Here is a 19,623-nt window from a genome sequence, read left to right as displayed (position 1 = left end):
CAAACAGCCACAAAAATTTTTTTACATTATACCATATATAATTTCTTGGAAAAACATAAATCCTAAAGGTATATAATATTAAAACTATTATGTAGCCAAGAGAGCTGTGTTCTTTTAATAAAACAAATTACTGATAGATGAACATCAAAATAAAATTTAAAAACCATATTTACACTAGCATCTGAGAATCAAACTCAAGTACTGATTTACCAAATGAACAACCCTCTTTCATTTTTTTCTGATAGAGCCAAGATTTTAAAGAAAATAATAATAATAATAATAATGATGATGATAATGGCACAGATCTACCCTGAACTATGTTAATATATGTCAACTACAAGTGTAGCTGATTTTAGTAGAAAAGCCTGGACTTCTGGTTTCTTTTTGAGTGTATTAGTAAGTACGAAAGAAGCAAGAGACTTGAAGACTTGGTCATTCAGGTTAGACATTTTCTCAGATTGAAAAATAGCAACAGTGAAATCTCCAGGGTCAGACAGAGAAGATGGACCCAGTTAGCTTACCACTTGAACCATCTTGAGGTATCTGGCATATCTTGGATCCTTGGCTACAGTTAGGACATTTTCTGATGGTGCTTCACTTTCCTGTGCTCCAGAGTCTTGTGTGTTGTTCTGTTGTAGAGAGTTTTTACGTAAACCTTTAGACAGTTCACAGAGAGGGTCCAATACTTAAAGGGGATGTTTATTTTTAAAATTATGAATCAATAAATATTCAAAATTGTATTTTATATTTAAATACCAGTAATTTATTATGGGATATATGTTTCCAAATATCTATTAATACTCACTAGCTAAACTCAATACCATCAATAATACATTCAATTCTTAAAATGCAAATGTATTTCTATGAATATACTTCTATGGATATATCAAAAAACCAGTGAAACAATTTGATTTGTCAACTGCTCAACTAATGGACAGTGAATTACTTTTTTAGGTACCTGCCATCTATCCTATTGTCCCCCTCCTTTATTAAACTGTTATATTTTAAGTGGATATGGTGATTCTAAGTTTTTAGGAAGCAGTGCTCACAGATTTCTTAGAAAACCATTCTCTGATTGTGTACATTTTGTGTGTTGATGAGCCATTATTAATACTAATAAAGTCAACAAAGTAGCCAAAATTCTAACTACCAGTTTCAGTGACAAATACTGAGGGATGGAGCTTTTGAGTGACAGCACTGTGAAGGGCGCTCAGGGACAGCGAAGCCCAGTCCTTGCTTCAGTGTGAAGTGAGGACTCACATGGCAGAGCACTCAGCTTTTCCACCAACAGGAACGTTGGAATAGCTAGCCTCTGTGACCTTCCCTCAGCACTGGCATTACTGTTATGAGGAATTTCTTCCACAGATGCCACCAATGCCACCAGTTTTATGTCAATGTATGTGATGCTAAAATGGAGACCGATTCATATTTTAAAAATCTTTTGTCTCAGTTGGGCATGGTGGTGCACACCTTTAACAACCTCCCCCTGCCATGGCAGAGGCAGGCAGATCTCTGAGTTGGAGGCAAGCCTGGTCCACAGAGCAAAATTAGCCAGGATTCCACACTGAGAAGCTCTGCCTCAAAAAAACAAAACAAAACAAAACAAAAAACTGCAGTATTTAGAACATGAGCATAAGTTATGTTTAAATATTGAAGTTTTTCTAACATACCTTATATGTAAGCTAAATCTTTAAAAAGAAGGAACTCTGAAGCAATAAAACAAACACATATTTGCTTGGTTTCTTCCACTATGTGACACTATTAAATGTTACAAAAGCAAGTGAAAGTATTTATGAGTGTATATAGATTCATCTGGAAAACACTTAAATACAGAAGTCCAAAACATTGTTAACCATAAAAAGAAAAAAGATTCAAACATTTTCAAAGTCTTTATGTATGGCTCATTCAAAGCCCGACAGAGCAAATCACAATCTGACAGTTTTCAACTTTCCGCTGCTTTGTTTGTGCCTAACAACACGACCTCAGGGTTTAGTTACACAGCAGCAGCCTTTACCGTATGAATGGCCCATTTAGCCTCATAATCCTTTCTCTCAACTGTCCTTCATTTCATTCTCAAATTGACCTCAATCTGTATAACTTGATATTTTATTGTGAACAAAGATAAGATCTGAGCCATGAAATTAAAGTAAAAATCAGTATAGAAACCTCAGGATTGTGACTCATAGTCTAGAGACAGTGATTAATGGGTAGTTTCGTTACTGTGTTGTGTTGAGGCAGGGTCTCATGTAGATTGGCTTTCAATTCATTAGCCAAGAATGACCTTGAACTCTTGATTCCCCTGCCTCCCACGTACCCGGGCTACGTATGTATGCCACTGGAATTTTTCACAAGTACATAGTTGAACTGACTATAATAGTCATGAAAATCTTTGTAAAACAATACTTTAGTTCCTTTCAAAATATTTTATTTCTTTTTACTTTTTGAGACTGGGTTTCTTTGTGTAGCCCTAGCTATTCTGGAACTTACTCTGTAGACTAGGCTGGCCTTGAACTCACAGAGATCTGCCTACCTCTGCCTCTAAGTGCTGGGATTAAAGGCATGCACCACTACCACCTGGTTTCAAAATATTTCATATAAAAATATACTAATAAATGTTGATGAAGAAAAAATGAAGAGTTGATCCGAAGGTTAACATGCTCAAGAACCATCTTTTTAAGCCATCTTATCAACACAAAACCTTATCAACATAAAGCCAGTTTTATAAATGTAGGAAGTCTACAAAATTTCCAAATATTCTAAATAATTTACAACTGAAAAATTCTCACATATAACAGGTGATTTTGAATATGTAATGCAACTTAAGAAATTCAAGTTAGTAATTAAGTAATAGCATTTTGGGATCTACAGGGGACTGGTTCCAAGACCCCAAGGATACTGAAATCTGCAGCTGTTAGAATCTCCCATAAAAAGTGACATTGTGTCTGAATTTAACTTACTCTTACGCTGCAATGTGTTTTAGGCCATCTGTAGGTTACAGTGCTTATTACAATGTAAACAGTCTTTATTATTTGAGCAATAATGACAAGGAAGAGTCCACCTGTTCAGTAAAGATGCACATCCCTTTTTCTGAATATTCTCACCATGTGCCTATATGAGTCCCAAGACGCAGAGTCAGGGACAGAAGACCAACCACATGGGGCCATAGGGCTCTTCTGAGGATTAAATGCATTCAGTTATAAAAATGCACTTGGGAGTACACGTGTTGACACATGGCAGGCTTCCTTCATTAGTTACTAACTTTATGAGCAGCATTGACGACCTAAACATGCTGTGTGAGAATACTTATAGGTACAAACGTGAAATTCACCTACATGGATATTTACTTTGTTTTTTTTTTTTAGTGGGTCACCATTTTGGTTATTACTTTGTTTCATATTTCTGTACCTCACTGACATGTGTCTACAATGAAGATTTTTAAGTAAGTAGTAAGAACAAACTTAAATGTATAGAAGCATAAAAGAATATTATGGCATAAAAGGCAAGTGAACAGTGACTCTTATGATATAGAAGTGGCTCTAATTAGGATGCTGACTCAAACAAATCAACTTCAAAATGATTTGATCACCAAGAGTTTCGCACTTGTTAGCTCCAGGCTGTCCTGCTCAGCCCAGATGGCCACATCTCTTGTTAGGCAGATGCTTACCTGGGGTGGCTCTGAAGTGGGTTCAGAATGGGATCCGTTTGTGACAGTAGTGACACTTAAAGGAGAGGCTTCAACTGTGACATCCTCTAGGCCTGGGATGGATGACAGCTGAGAAATGTGAATTAGTGTTGGCATGTGAAGCTCATTCTAGGTGTGCAAATAAGGCTTTACACCCATGGCTTCTTACTTAGCTCCCTTACACCTATAAAACTGTACAGTTCAGAGTTTTCATCTTTAATCTCCATGTCACACGTTAAAAGTAAAAAATCATCCACAATACCTTGAAGAGTTTTTCAGAAGTTAATTTAGTTGACAGCCCTTCTTTCCCTATAGATCGCTGGCAGGACTGCTGAGTATTTCTGCGCAGGAACTGAGCACGGGATTTGGAGTCTGACTGCCCGAGTGTACTGAACGACTAACCTGCTATTGGCCCTCTGGCCCACCATCCTCACACCCCTAGTCTTATTGCCTGTCCTGGGGATGGGAAAGTTTTCCTGATGAAACTATTTTAAACATTTTTATTAAAAATGCCTTGCTAAAGAGAAGTATATTGCAGCTCAGCGTGTATGCACATGTGTGTTGTTTGTATGTTACTTAATGCGTGCAGTGTGGACATGCCTGTTCGTGTGCTGGGTCCTCCTTTGGCTGGATCAGCTGAACCCTCCTTGCTCCCATCTGAACTCAGGCTCTCAAGCTGTGTGAGGGCACTTCGCCAACTGCATCTGCTCCTGAGTGCTCTAGCACATTTTATGTTTAATTACACACTATATGTCTTTACATATTATATGTGACATGGCTCATTTTTCTCTTTAAACATTTATCACTGAATGTTACTAAGATGTGTTTTTTTCATGCACGGCAAAATGGGCATATTGTCAACATTCCGGGCTAGACTGTAAGCATTTCAGAAAAAAAAAGTCAGCATTGGGGTTAGATTTATAAAGACCCTTCGGGATTTTGTCTTGGTGATCTATGATACATGTTGGTCAGCTGTTTGGCTGACTTGTGGGGATTACGCTACGGCCAGGGAAATACTAAGGTTAACTTGCTCATACGGAAATGTAACTTGTGTCCTTGGATGGCAGCACCTTAAAATTCCTAACTGTGAACTAAGACACAGTCATAAGGAAGGGTATATAAAATCACCAGTGATAAGATCACAGGCAGCAAAAGTCATTGCAAGGTGCTGACTGACGACAGTGCTTTGCAGAGTGGCAGTGGCCCCAAAGTCATAAGTGGACACACTCATGACTGCTAGAATGTCCCCAGCATGTTCAAGGCCAGGTGTTCTAAATTTCTATGCTAGAGAAATGTTCTCAGGCCACTTAAATGTTCAGTAAATTTTTAAAATGTTTGATTATTATTATTACAATTTATTCACTTTGTATCCTGGCTGTAGCCCCCTCCCTCATCTCTTCTTGGTCACACCTTCCTTCCCTCTTTCCCCTCTATGCCTCTCCCCTAGTCCACTGATAGGGGAGATCCTTCTTCCCTATCATCTGACCCTAGCCTATCAGGTCTCATCAGGACGGTCTGGATCTTATTTCCCTGTGGTCAATTTAGGTCACCTCACCAGGAGAAGGTGATCAAAGGGCTGGCCCCTGAGTTCATGTCAGAGACAGCCTCTGCTCCCCTTACTAGGAAACCCACATTGAGACTGAGCTGCCCATGGGCTACATCTGAGCAGACGATCTAGGTCCTCTCCATGCATGGTTCTTGGTTGATTATCTGTCTCTGCAGGACCTCCAAGCCCAGATTTTTTGGCTCTGTTGGTCTCTTTGTTAAATATTTTGAAAAAACTCAATGAAAAAACTTAAAATCACTTTTGAATTGACACATAAAAACATAGCCACTGTACACTTTTATGGGATATCAGGGAGGGAAGGATTTAAAAAAAATCACAAAAATACAGCAGAATTAAAGAAAATCAGTAATTTGTCCTTTACCTCATAAACAGGAAAAATATGTACAACATTATAAATTAAACCAAGTTAAAATTGAATTAATCAAAACCTGTAGGCTTCAGATAAAAATTATTTTTCCCAGATAATATGGGATCTTTTGTTGTTTTGTTTCCTTAATATTTTTAAGGAGACAGTCTCTGACTACAGATCAGGCAGGCATGAGACTCATTATCCTCCTGCCTCAGGCTCCTGAGTGCTGGGATCATCGACACAGCCTACTGTGCTCAGCTTCTCGGTAATTTGTGATTTCAGACTGGTGTTCATCATTAACTTTCAAGATATTTACAAATGAAAACATCATTTTTATTAATAAATTTCAATACAATCTGCTCTGGAGACAGAGCTTTACTCTAATTATGACATTATTGTGCTACTATTGGCACATTATAACCATTAACATAAAACTAATTTTGAGTTTCCATTAAATAATGTGAACTATATAATAGCTTATTTTGTTAACATGTTGTTTATACTGTAGTTTTAACTGGCATAATCGAAGCAATCTCAAACCCTGAGGTCATTTGAAATGACTGAGTTAACATTTATAGTGAGCACTAGCCTTGCACTAGCCTTGCAATTACATTTCTTAGTGTTCAGCTCTGCATCACTTCACAGATACAGGGCTTAGATTGATTCCATTCCCACACACATTTTAAGTAGACATAAAAACATGGTGTGCATACAGACAAGTTTATCTTGTTTTTAGAAATACAAACCTTTGCATCTAAAATATTGAGAGTTGTTTCAATTTGTTGGATACGAAGTGAAAGGTCTGCCAGTTTCTAGAAAAGTTAGAGACATAAGAATAAAGTATTTAATTAAAATGATGAAAAAGAAGCATGAAGGGCAGATTTGAAAAATTATAAAATACATGATTTAAGTATTTCTTATTTTCTCATATACCATTGCCTTCACAAGCATAGAATGAGAATTGTACATTACTAGAATGGTCATAGATTTTGTAGATATTCACTAATAGAAATGTTAACCTTTTAGCTTTCTAAAATTCATCTCAGAGCAATAAGCTGATAAACCAAAACACAAACTCACTCTAGGCCAGTCTTTCATTCACTGCTGTTTTCCGAGTATTCAAAATAGTACCTAGGATATAACAGCAGCTTAATAATTTCTTATGAATAAAAGTTTTCCATAGAAATGAGAAAAAAATAAAAATAAGTCAGAGACAGCCTTACCTAGGATCTGCCTGCAGAAATTACTTAGGCAAATAAGCAAATATGATTCAGTCCAAATTCAAACTTTTCAAGTTTGAAAAGTATTAGGGAGTGATGGTAAAAGGGAAAGAGGAACAATTCATTTTAAAAAGAATTAAAAGAGAAAGTTATCAAGAGGCAAAATGACATACCTATCAAATCTAACATAAACCACATAAAAGCACATCATGCCCTAATCACATTCTATGATTAAGTTATCCACCTGGCCCTAGAGAGATGGTTTAGGGGAGAAAGCTACTCAAGTATGAGGATGGGAGCTTGCTTCTAGCAGCCACATAAAAGCCAGGCAGACAGAGTGGTCCCCTGTAATCCCAGCACTTGGGAGGTAGAAACTGGATTTCCAGAGCAAGCTAGATGGTTGGAACAGGTGAATCAGTGAGCACTGGGTTTAAGAAGAGACCTGTGTCTAGAAATACAGTGGAGAGTGACTGACGAAAATATCTGATGTCACCCTCTGGACTCCATGTGCCTGCAAACCTGTGTACATATGTACCTATACAAATGTGAACATACATGAATGCACTTTTACCACACATACAATTATTCATCTACACACATATATACTTCCATAAATAAAAGTTAGCATAATAATATACAATCCAAGAAATATTTGCTGAATACCTTAATTCTGCACAATATATTTAGTTACACATTCCAAGGGGGTTGGCAAGTTTACTCCATGGCACGGGCAGCACTCTGTCTGCACTGTGGGATTATATAAAAATCCTCATTAAAAGCAGAGTTTTAATGCCCACAGGTAGGAGAGAAATGCTGACCACTGGGACAGGGCACCTAGCACTTCTCCACAGGCTGCTGTTCTGAGATAGGCGCTATCGGTGCTGCCCATTCAGGTCTCAAACTTGGGCACAGGGAGGTTTCATGCCTCAGCCATGCAAATAGTAGGGATGACAGGCTATCCTACTGTACCTGAATCTGTCATCCGACACGAAATTTAAGCTGCTTTCTTTTTATGTTACCTATTATTGTATTTTGTCTCTTTTGTCTTTGCAAACCGGGATGAAGATGTATAATACCCCATCCTCAATCTTGGGAATGATAATAAAAGCCCTAGTGGATGGTGAAGCAACAATAGAAGAGGACTTGACAGCAGAAGAAACTGCTCTTGGATATAGTAGTTGCTCTGATAGCTCAGATCAAGACTGGTACTTGCTAATAGTGAGATAGTACTTCAGTATTATTTAACTCATATGCTGTACTTTATCACACTATCATATCCATTTTTCATACCTGATGCAAAGTGTACAATTACAGAACACTTATTTTTATTTTTCTTTATTAAAGATAAAGTTTACTTTAAATATGTGTATGTGTCTGTATGTGTGCATGAGTGCAGGTACCAATGGAGACCAGTAGAGGGAGTCAGACCTCCTAGAGCTGCAGTTACAGGGAATTGTGAATCACCCAGTATAGGTGCTGAAAACCAAACCTAGGACTACTGAGACATCTGTCTAGCCTCAGAACACTGACTCTTTATATGATGCAATCCAAAGATGCAATCTGAAATTAAATATTCATAAGTGAGTTTTTGGCTGTGGTTTTATTTTTTGAGATAGGGTCTCACTGTGGAGTTCAGGTTGGCGTCTAACTTTCAGTACAGTCCAGGCTACCTCAAATTCTCAACATTCTTGTCTCAGTCTTCCTGGTGCTCGGATTAGTGTTAATGGCATCAATGTTAAGTTTAACCTAGAAAATTGTTTATAACAAGCTGTTATGTAAACATAAATACAAGTTATATAACATGTCATGCTATCCAAGTTATAGGCACATTCCTGAAAATCATGGAAATTCAATTTTGGAAAATTTCTTAAGTCTTTTAATTCACTAAAGAAGAAATCTTACAACAAATTAATTTGTAAAATGATAAATTCCATTTGTGAAAAATGAGCATATTGGTTTAAATAAAATAAGCATGAAAAGAAAGATGAGTTCAAAATTTAATATTTTATTATGCATGTATGCATAAATATAGGTTTATGTGTATAAGAGTGTTTACATATATGTGTGCCGATGTGTGCCAATGTGGAGGCCAGAGGTCCACACTGGCTTCTTCCTTAGCTGATCTCTAGCATTTTAGACAGAGAATCTCCCTGCACCTGGAGCTCCCCACCTGGGTTTGATTCACTGCTGGGCAAGCTGACAGTCCTGATCTCCACCCTCTCAACACTGGGATGACAGGTGCAGCCCCTGTCTTTTATACGGGCTCTGAGAACACTTTCAGGTCCTCATGCTTCCAGACAAACTCTTTTCTGACTGAGCTCCAGTTTCCCAAATTTATGTTTTAGGTATTAAAATGCCCATATAGATATACATTTTAAACATTCAATATTGTAAATGTCTGAGCACTTGTGTATGACATACTGTATCTTACAACCTATCACTCAAACCCTCATGCCCACTCTATAAGGTAGGAACTATTTTGCCAATTTAAAGGAAAAAACTAAAGTGAGATTTCATACAAGTAAAATAACCCAAACCAAAACACTTGAAATCCAGAGCTGACAGAAGTTTGCTCCAGCGTGACCGTAAATCCAGGTATAGCAGTCTACTCATTGTTCATTACACAGAGATAGTAGACAACTGACCAGCTTCTCAGCAAGCTCTGGACTATAGAGACCCAGAGAGCAAAAGTTTCCAATCTTGGAACACTTTCTAAGGTGGATCCCATTCACCTGGAATTATTATTTTTTAAACAGTATTAATTACTGTCATGATTAGAATATAAAGCTAGCTTGTTAAACTGAGTACTGAATGGGGAATTCAAATAGGGTAGACTGAAAATGGAAAGACAGATCTTGGCAATGAAGAGAGTAAAGATGTTTGCTTAGAAATCTATCTACTGACTAGACTGAAGATGCTTAGAAAAAAATTATCAATTCAGAGCAATAATTTTCTCTCTCTTTGTATGATCAGATTATTCTGGTCCTGCCATTCTTTCATTTGGAACTCATTTTACCTACTCTCATCTGCTTTGTCAAAGCCTCAGAAGGCATGAGTGATTTATCCTTGCAAGATATGCAAGACACTGATATAAACACCAATAGGTAGTAACTTATAATAATTTATCTAAATACCCTTGATAATTGTGGGGACAAGTATTTTGGACAGTAGTCTTTTCCTTACCATGGCTACTACCACCTATGTCAAAGCTAGATCGAACAATGTAAACATAATTTAAAGAAGAAAAGAAAAAAAACTAGGAGTTTTATACTACATTGAAGTTGTAAAAAAAACAACAACAACAAAAAAAAAAAAACAAAAAAAACAAACCCTCCAAATAGTCTAGTTATAAAACTCCTATGAGGAGTGCTGTATTAAGAAATAATTCTCACAAGTAACACAGAGCAACTGAAAGTCCAAAAACACTGAACATCTGAGATTCACAAAGCAGCTCTAGACAAGGTTAATTAATACCACTGTGAATATAAGATGATAGAGCTTTATGATTATAAAATACTGAGCATATATAACCAAACCTCTAAAAGAGCATTTTAAAGTAGACCTCAGTGTACTCTGCTGTGTTGTGTGTCTCAGAAGCCAACAAGGAAATCAATCAATATCTTTATTAAGCTGCATATAACTCTTAAGCCCCCCCATTATAAAGATGTGTCAAAAATAAAAAAAGGGTTTAAGAAAGACATCATTTGTTTGAAAGTTAAGTTCAATGTAGGCCTAAAACTTGGATATAAGTGATAAACACTATAAATTTGTTAGATGAGAGTTCTCAACATTTTTGCTTGTATTTAAAGATTTTTAGAAGAAAAGGATTAGAAATGATTTGAGATCCAGTATTGTGTGTAACCAATCTAAGTCAAGATAAAACATCCGCATGTCTTATTTATACGAGGCTGTTGACCCAGTAATTCAAGGTAAGACAAAGTGCACAGAGTTTACTGCTGGAAGAACTCAAGTTGGCCCCATCCCCCACCCCTGTACATTTCCCCTAAGTGGAGAGGGAACAGAAATGTTTGTGAGGACTTGGGAAGAAAGAGAAAATGACCCTAAGCAACTTTGTAACTTGGGTCTGATTCAACTGCTCTCCTTACTCTGGCCTCTGACTCAGCAGGTGAAGAAGTAGCCCAGTATGCACAAAATTTTAAGAAAGTAGAGTCCTTTACAAAAAAAATACAGGAAAAGAGAGAGTCCAGCACTCTTCTCTTTATCAGAGAACTCTAAGAACCAGTATAACAAATAAAGAAAGAGCTCAATTTGTTTCAAATTTACCCCCAGCTTGAGGCTGAAAGTATTACATTTCTGCCTGACTTAGATCAGATCAGGGTTGGGGTTGGGGGTGTCTTTCTCCCAGCAGCTCACTCCTAACTAAAAAACAACAACAGCTGATGCTCACTTTTTTTTTTTTTTTAGGGAAGAAGTCATTTTGGTTTCTGTTAAGGCTTGCCAAATAAGGACAACAGGGTGTAATTAATAAAAGTTAAATAAAAAATTTAAAAAATAAAAAAATTTAAAAAAAAAAAACAAAAAGATTAAAAACCATTCCAGAAAGCAATACTGAGATACATATATAATGTCTCCAGAAGTTATCATATCCACAAAGATACTATGTTTAGCAGATACAGAACAACAAAATGTACAATACAGAGTAGAGAGAAGTTTTTAGCTCCTCTACTTAGACCAGGGCAAGAATCTCAGTTTGGCTCCTTGGGCTCTGTGCTGCCCTCAGCAACTTAGAGTGCACCCCATTGCTAGCTACAAACCCTAGAGACTCAAACAGAATGAACAGATAAAGAACAAAACAGGTCAAATCCTCCAAATGTGGATATGCCAAAGAGAGATATTTAAATGACAGGGCTGTCATGATTAAATGCATCTAATTTAGTTAGTGAGCAAGCACACAGTAAACACTAGTTACTGCCATCTCTCTCAGCAAACAGCCAACAATTGACAAAAATATAAAAACTGCCAAAATATCATTTGTAAGTAATGAATCGTAGTCAGTTATCAAACATAAAGCACAAAACAGCTGGATACCAGGAAGATGGTGACCCAGGACTTTTCAGTACCCGTCCACAAGCAAAAGCATTGGCTTGGCCAAAGAGCCATAGAGAGGGAGACAGAGAGAGAGAGAGAGAGAGAGAGAGGGGCAGAGAGAGAGAGAGGGTAAAAGAGAGCAAGCGAGCGTATGTACACTGTGCATGGGCGGCCGCAGATACCTGGCCAGTACCACTCACTGTCTGGTCAGATTTCAAAATCTCAGAATTCACGTCTGGCCCACTTCCAGGTCAACCCTAGTGTCTAAACCTCTGAGTCATCCTAAGATTCAAGACAATCCAAGGATCAGGCTTGTCTCCACAGACTCTGTCTCCAGACCCACAATTGGGCCATGCTGCCCCTGAGGCCCAAGGTCTGAACTGCTCTCAGAGTGAGGCTTCCCCTTGGGGACAGGGTGAGCCCATGATCAGCCTTCAAGCTAGCTTCTGTGAATTCAGGTTTCAGGTCTGCCCTACATTCCAGCCCAGCCCAAAGCCAGGTGGACCATGCAGTCTGTGCTTCAGGCCTGTCCCAGCTCCAGGTTTATGCCTCTGACTCTAAGACACCAGACTGACCCCCACGAACACAGCCAGCTTGTTCCCTACACTCTTCCACTCCAGCGTGGCTACAGAGCTTCATGCTCTGATGAACTTAGCCCAGCACAGCCTTCACAGATGTATCATTCAGGCCCATATATAGTCTCTAGACAGCTTCCATCTCCAGCCCTCTAAATATGTAGCCCATAGCATCAGCCAGGACCCATTATCCCATATTCCAGACCAGTTTGTGGACGTAGGCACTGTACCTGTCATACTATCAAACTAGTCACAGAGACTCAGAATCCAGGCAAAAACTAAGCACACCCTAATTCTCCCACAAACCAAGGCTCTTAGAAGACCTCTACAGACCCTCCATCAAATCAGAGTGGACTGGGCCTACCCTTTCAGACTCAGGCTTCAGCCCCATCCCAGAGTACCCACAGCCCAGAACTGGCCAGGTACATAGCCAAACTTTGTAAATTCAGGCTCTAGGCCAGCTACAATTCCATGTTGGTCTCTGTAGACCTGGGAACTAGGACGGCCTCTTAGAGACCTAGACTGTACATCTTCCCTTCCAGATCCAGATCCAAGGCCCACCACAGAACCTAATCAGTAATCCATCTCACTGGATCCAAGCTCTGTGTAGAAGCAAGAATGTGAGATCTGTATAACAAATGCTATACAACAGTGACGAGGGAAATCAGACACAAATAAATGGAACAATATCCCGTACTCATGAGTTTGAAGAATATTGTTCTTCACACAGCCACCTGGTGGAAGGTTCACAACACTGGCTATTTTCCTCCTGGAAAGTGCAATTCCCTACCAGAATAGTTACTTCTTCTAGTCATGGATTTGTTTCTTCTGCAAGTAAAGTTTTTGACAATACTACCATCTGCGGGTTTAGAAAGACCTTATCTACCACCATGGTGTTCTACACAGCACAGCCTGAGAAGTGCAACAGTGGGCCTGGGCTCATGGGATCCACATTCTCTACCGTCCTGAAGCAGCTGTCCTGAAAGAAGGGTAGGCGGGCCTTCTGAAGACAGTCACAACACCAATCACGCGGCAGCAGCCTGGAGGGCTGGTGCAGGATTCTTTAGGAGCTAGTACATGCTTTGAATCAGCATCTAATACTTAGCACAGTTTCTTCCACAGCTAGGATTCATAGGTCCAGGAATCCAGGGGTAGAAATGAGAATGGTTCCCGTCACTACCATCCCCAGTGACCCACTAGAAATAAATTTGCTTCCTGTTTGTGTGACTATAAACTGCTAGCATAGCAGTTTATCTGACTTAGAAACTGACAGCAAAGCTATATAGAGCAAAACTGTATGGTACTGATAAAACAGGCAGTGGAACCAAAAAAATAGCCAAGCATTTATGATCAATTGACCTAAGAACACAAACTGAAAAAGAGTACAGTTTTTAAATAAATGGTTGGAATATACATAAGCAAAAGCATAAAATTATACCTCACACACCATGCACAAAAAGCAGTGTAACATGGATAGAACACTCACACGTAAGACTCAGGACCATAAAATCACTAGAAAAGAAAAACAGAAGAAAACTTTTGGCAGTGGTATGGACAATGGTTTTCTGGAAACTGACCCTGAAAGTACAGGCATCAAAAGCAGAAATAGCAAACGCACTTGAAGCAAAAAGCTTCTGTACAGAACTGAACTGTCAACAGGGGTAAGAGACACCTTATGGAACAAAGTTTATGTTTATAAACTGTCTATCTGATAGCATGGTAATAGCCAAGTCTCTCTCTCTCTCTCTCTCTCTACCTATCTATAAAACACTACTCAAGAATAAGAAAGCAAGTAATTCCATTTTAAGAATGGACAAAGGACCTAAGCAGATAATTAACAATAGAAGACACAAAAATGAAATGGGTTTTTGGGGAAAAAATGTTTAACATCATGTCTGATAAAGAAAATGCGAATTAAAACAATGAGATCTCACATCACATCCATTAGAAGATTAATGTTAGGACATTAAGACTACTAGAGTAAAAAATACAAGAATTAGCATGAAAGTAGAGGAGGCAGTACATTTATACTGCTGGTAGGAATGGAAGTTAATATAACCATTTTGGAAAAACAGAAATTTGGAAAAACAGTCTAGAAATTCCTAAAGAGAGAAGAGAGAGATCTAATGACCCCCTGTGGTTACACAGCCAAAGAAAGTGCCAACAGCACAAGGAAGAGGCATCTGCACGTTTTTGTTCATTGTAGCACTACCACCAGCCAGGACACAGAATCCACGTAAGTGTCTACCAACAATGACTGATAACAAAATGTTATACATATACACAAGGGAAAACCTCAACCTTAGGATAGGAAATCTGTCACCAGTGACAATGTGGATGAACCCAGAGGACACTGATGAGTGAACTAAGCCAGACTCAGAAACACTACACGATCTCATTTCCTTTTGCAACATATATATTTAAAAATAAATCTCATCCCACATGGCTAGAGGCCATGAAGCTGAGAGACAGCAAGGTAGGGGCAGAGTATGTGAAGAAGTCAGAAGGAGGTCAGGGAGAAAGGAAAATGATGTAATGATAGATTTTTTTTTTTTTTAATAAAAAGAACTCAAACTCAAAAACAGATCAGAGGTGGAGATGGAAGAAATGGGAAATGGGGAAGGCACAGAATCTCAGGAGGAAAAAACTCAACAGATCTACTGTACATTGTAGTGACTGCAGTTATGTCAGGCATACTCTTGAGAATGAAGAGACTGGAATTTGCATTCTTTCTCCACACAGGAAAGTATGTGAGGCAGCCCACAGGATATGTACATATTACACAGTGAGTACAAGAATCAAAACGGCATGTTTCACACCATAAAGGCATACAATTTTTACTTGTCAGAATAAATGTATAAAAATGGAGAAAAGGGATGTAGACTAACTTTGTAATTATTTGAGCTTTTTGTCCAATAAACTTTTCTCTGGAGTTCAAGGAAACACTAGAAGCTATTGACCAACATGGGGAAAGCTGAAAGTACAGGAGATGGAGGGTTAGAGGTCATAGGTATCCCTTTAATCATACCCTGTCAGTGAGATGACACTCACAATCTCTGTTCCTAATTGCCAGTAAGTAGCACCCATTCTCCAGACAGCAAAAACCAGAGAGACTACAAAGACAACGGGTTATCCTAGTCCTAGAGCTGCTGCTATCAGATTGCCTTCCTACTCGTGTCTGCTAGTTTTACTTAAGTCAGTAAGGGCGACTGCACAACTGGACAAAGAATATTTGTGTCTTTCTGCTAAAAGCCCACTGTCTCCATATATTCTAACCTTCGGTAAAAGGGTGATAGAAAAGTTGAAAGGTAAAAATCTTGAAGTACTGGCTTTCACTCAGTGGGCTTGCCATCCTATTCAGAGAAGTCACAGCGTGAGAGAAAACCAGAAGGCTCAAGCAGTCGAGAGCATGTTTACTGGCAAAGGACCTGAGACTGACTGCCAGCACCCACATGGTAGACCATAACTGTCCATAACTACAGTTCTAGGGAGCCTTCTGCCCTCTTCTATCCTCCGTAGGCAGCAGGCATGGACATGTGGACAGACACACATGTGAGCAAAACACCAAACTCATAAAAGCAGCAAATAAATCTTAATTTTTATTTATTTTTTTTTTTTTAGAAGACCAAAACAAAAAGAGAGAGAGAACTGACTGCAAGCATCAGCCTAGTCTCCGGGCTGTTACTATCTAAAATGCACAGAATTGAGCTTCTTACTGTAATTACATTTCGCTTTTCAGTGGAAAAGCTAAGGAAATTTTGATAAAGAAATAAAAAGAGCTGGGGTTAGGGATGTCGATCAGTGGCAGGGTGTACGCCTAGCAAGTTTAACGCCTTCATCCCTCAGATTTTACACCAATGAGAAGCTTCCTGTGTCCAGGCAATTCTGAGCAACATCCACATATCTAATATAAACTCTGTTTTGCTCAGGATATACCTTGCATAAGACAATATAAGACAATGGAATATCAAATTAATTCAGCTGTAAATTGTCTAAAGGTCTCTACTTTTTAATTTCATTTCTTAATTTCAGTTTCAACATATATTTTCTATTTTCCTCTTCACCCTTATTTAAAAAAAAAAAAAACAAATAACCAATTAAAACTGTTTTCAAAGATCAGGAGATGTTCCTGGATCTGGCACCTAATTCTTAATTATATACTTAATTCTCACTTCACAAGCTACCCAGTCATTTGGAGAGGGTTTTCTGTTTGTTTGTTTGTTTGAATGTATTTTTAGGCTAACTCCATGAACTTTTTTTGGCTCAGAGAATGCAATTCAATATAAACTCATATATATTTAAAAAGTAAATCTCTGGGGTAGGAAAATAAAAAGAGAAACTTTAAAAAAATTCAACTATGAAATTCTTGATTTCCTTTTGTTCTCACAATCACAACAAACTTGACTGGGTTACCTCACAGAATCTTCTAGAATACTAATTCAGTGGCGGCATGGCACAGGGCTGATATAACAGAATCAAAGAGGTGCTAAGGTGGTTTAATATGGTTGAAAAAGGTCAAAGGGAACACAGGAGGGCTCTAATTCTTGTTTCTCTTCATTTGTCGACATAAAAGGCAGAAGGTGACTTCCGGCTACAGTAAACTACAGGACCTACCTCCTCACAAACCGTGGAAAACCTGTTGAGAAACTGCACAGTGTGAACCACAAACTGGTTCAGAAACGCCACGGTTCTTTTCTGTTGAATAGCTGGCACCTGTGTTATGTAAAAACAAACACGATTCATACAGGAGAAACACACACCGTGCGATCCCTGGGATATCTGGATTTCATAAAGGGTATTGTTTTGCCCTGTGAGTGACATGAATTTCACCAAGGGCTGAGAACAGTCACTGATTTGTTTTCCTGAATCTTGCGTGAGTCAAAGTGACAGGAGCTGCATAAAGTTTGAGAATGTCACTCTCTCTCTCTCTCTCTCTCTCTCACACACACACACACACACACACACACAGAGCAGCTTGAGGGTGGACTAAGAGAATTATAAAATTTGAGAATGTCTCACACACACACACAGTCACACAGCAGCTTGAGGGTAGAGGAAGAAATCTGCAGTGTTAGAGTTAGCACTATTTCCAGACTGTCATCCTTGGGCGTAGACACGTGATGTGGGGAGCAAAGGCTGCTAGGCACACCACCTCTTTACTGGGCTCAGGAGGGAACTCTTTCAAAGCGGACTGCGGGGCTCCCCTTCCCCAAGCTAGCAAAAGAGAGGCTCGGGTTGGGCCTGGAAGGGTGGCGTCTCCCTGGGAACCGGGGGCCCTTGGCCAAGCCTCCTTCCCTGTTCTCCGGAAGCTCAACTCCATCTTTCTTTTACAAACCTTGGTCAGGTCTATGCCTGACCCCATGAGAGGAAGCCCATCCTCATCCATCTCCTCAGCGGATGGGGTCCCCGGAGCTCAGACTCAAGCCCCTCCCAGCCCGGTTGAGAGCCCCGACTTCTTTCCCCAATTCCTGCCTCCGGGGCCTTTCCGGAAGAAAGCGCCTGCGCTCACACCAATCAATCGGTGGCTTCCGAGAGCCCGCCCCGCCCCTTCGCTCTCGCTCAGCATTCTGGGATTGGTAGTTCGTGATACGGATGGTAAAGTTGGTTCCCGTAGTGTTGTTGATGGGCAGTGTGCACAGTTGCTGTTTAAACTGTAAAATCTGAAAAATATCTGAAAAGGGGAGAGAGAGGCACATACATAGAGGCAGAAAGAGACAGAGAAGAGAGAGAGAGAGAAAGAACACAGGGCAGGGATGAGTTGAGATTGGGGAAAATAAGAAGCTGAGCACCATCCATTTGAGATTTTATCTGCTTAGTCATGTTATATAAACAGATCTGCAATTCACTGAAGAGCAATACTCTTTCTGTGTAAGCCTAAGTGCCAGACCTTGTGAAGAATATAGAAATTGAACAGAATGAGTCTTCAGCTCTGGAGGGCCTCATGCCCTGAAGATCTGTTTCTAAAGGGTTGGGTTTGTTTTGGTTTTGGTTTTTTGACATAACGTAATATCAAGCTCCAGCTGAGACACAAACCTGTGAAAGTTTGTGCCACTTGTATCATGTAAAAGATCCCTGCACCTGGTGTTTGAGGACCTTGGGTCAGAGTTTGCCTGCACATCTTACCAGCTATGCATCTTGAGACAAGTTACCTAAAGCAAAAATAAACCTCATACCAAACACGAACTGAAGAGGTGAAGCGGATAGCCTCTGCCTTCAAAGCATAGTATGGGAAGTATGGGGAAGACATGCAGAATTTTGATGTGTAAAATTTAGTTGGGTGTGCAGACAAAACCTTGTGAAAGCATGGCATTGCAGAGAAGCACATACAGACACTTGTGTGCCCATGAGGGCATGCACCGCTGTGCACGCAACAGACACTTGTGTGCCCATGAGGGCATGCACCGCTGTGCACGCAAAGCGCTGTGACCCTGTAGGTAATAGGAGTTTCTAAGTGGCCCAAGAAAAGAGGAATAAGCCGACTTTAATAGCCACTTAACACGAAGAGGTGGTAAGATGACAGTCTGGAAAGAACCTTGGTACAGACAAAGCTACGGAGGCGTGAGGGCATATAGTATTTAGGGCAAAGGGAAAGCCGTGTGCTGGTGTAAGCAGAAATGCCCAGAAATGGAGAATAATGAGAAATAAGGCAGAAGTAGACACAAAAAGCTGACGAAGGACCTTTTATAAAAGATGAAAAGTCAGGATTTTCTAAATGTGATTCATGAGCCACTCACTAGTTGGGAGTGCTCCTTAAAATGCCCATTCTGTCACCTGGGAAACACAATCGCTGGTGTTTTAGGGCCCAAAGTTTGGTCTGTTGGTCGCTGCACAGTCACTGCTGTCCTGCTCGTCCAACACAGTGTCTTCTCACACACACACCCCCTTCTTGGATCATCTACAACAAGGACATTTGCTCAACCATGTTTGTGGCACTTTATTCGTAATAGCCAGAGTCTGGAGACAACCCAGATGTCCCTCAGTTGAGGAATGGATACAGAAATTGTGGTACATTTACATAATGGAATACTACTCAGCAACTAAAAACAAGGAAATCATAAAAATTTCAGGCAATTGGTGGGAACTAGAAAAGATCATCCTGGCTGGAGAGATGGCTCAGTGGTTACAAGCACTATCTGCCTTTCCAAAGGACCTGGGTTCAATTCTCAGCACCCACATGGCAG

The 19,623-nt window shown here is 39.6% G+C and overlaps 1 protein-coding gene across 1 annotated transcript in view; it reads right to left on the bottom strand.

The window, feature by feature from the left end:
- The window catches only part of Washc3 (WASH complex subunit 3), a 41,330-nt gene extending 23,396 nt beyond the window's left edge, over nt 1-17,934 (bottom strand). Inside the window, exons 1-5 of the mRNA XM_055627746.1 lie at nt 17,778-17,934; nt 17,057-17,155; nt 6,345-6,410; nt 3,665-3,772; nt 522-629 (exon numbers count right to left, since the gene is read on the bottom strand). Coding sequence (XP_055483721.1) covers nt 522-629; nt 3,665-3,772; nt 6,345-6,410; nt 17,057-17,155; nt 17,778-17,828 — 432 coding nt within the window. The 5' untranslated portion in view covers nt 17,829-17,934. The remainder of the gene's footprint in view (nt 1-521; nt 630-3,664; nt 3,773-6,344; nt 6,411-17,056; nt 17,156-17,777) is intronic.
- Nucleotides 17,935-19,623: the final 1,689 nt, after the last annotated feature.

This window comes from Psammomys obesus, unplaced genomic scaffold, assembly GCF_907164565.1.
Source record: "Psammomys obesus unplaced genomic scaffold, mPsaObe1.curated_primary_1811, whole genome shotgun sequence".
Classification (NCBI taxonomy): domain Eukaryota; kingdom Metazoa; phylum Chordata; class Mammalia; order Rodentia; family Muridae; genus Psammomys; species Psammomys obesus.
The sequence above is the reverse complement of the archived record's forward strand: the minus strand, read 5'-3'. Positions and strand labels throughout refer to the sequence as shown.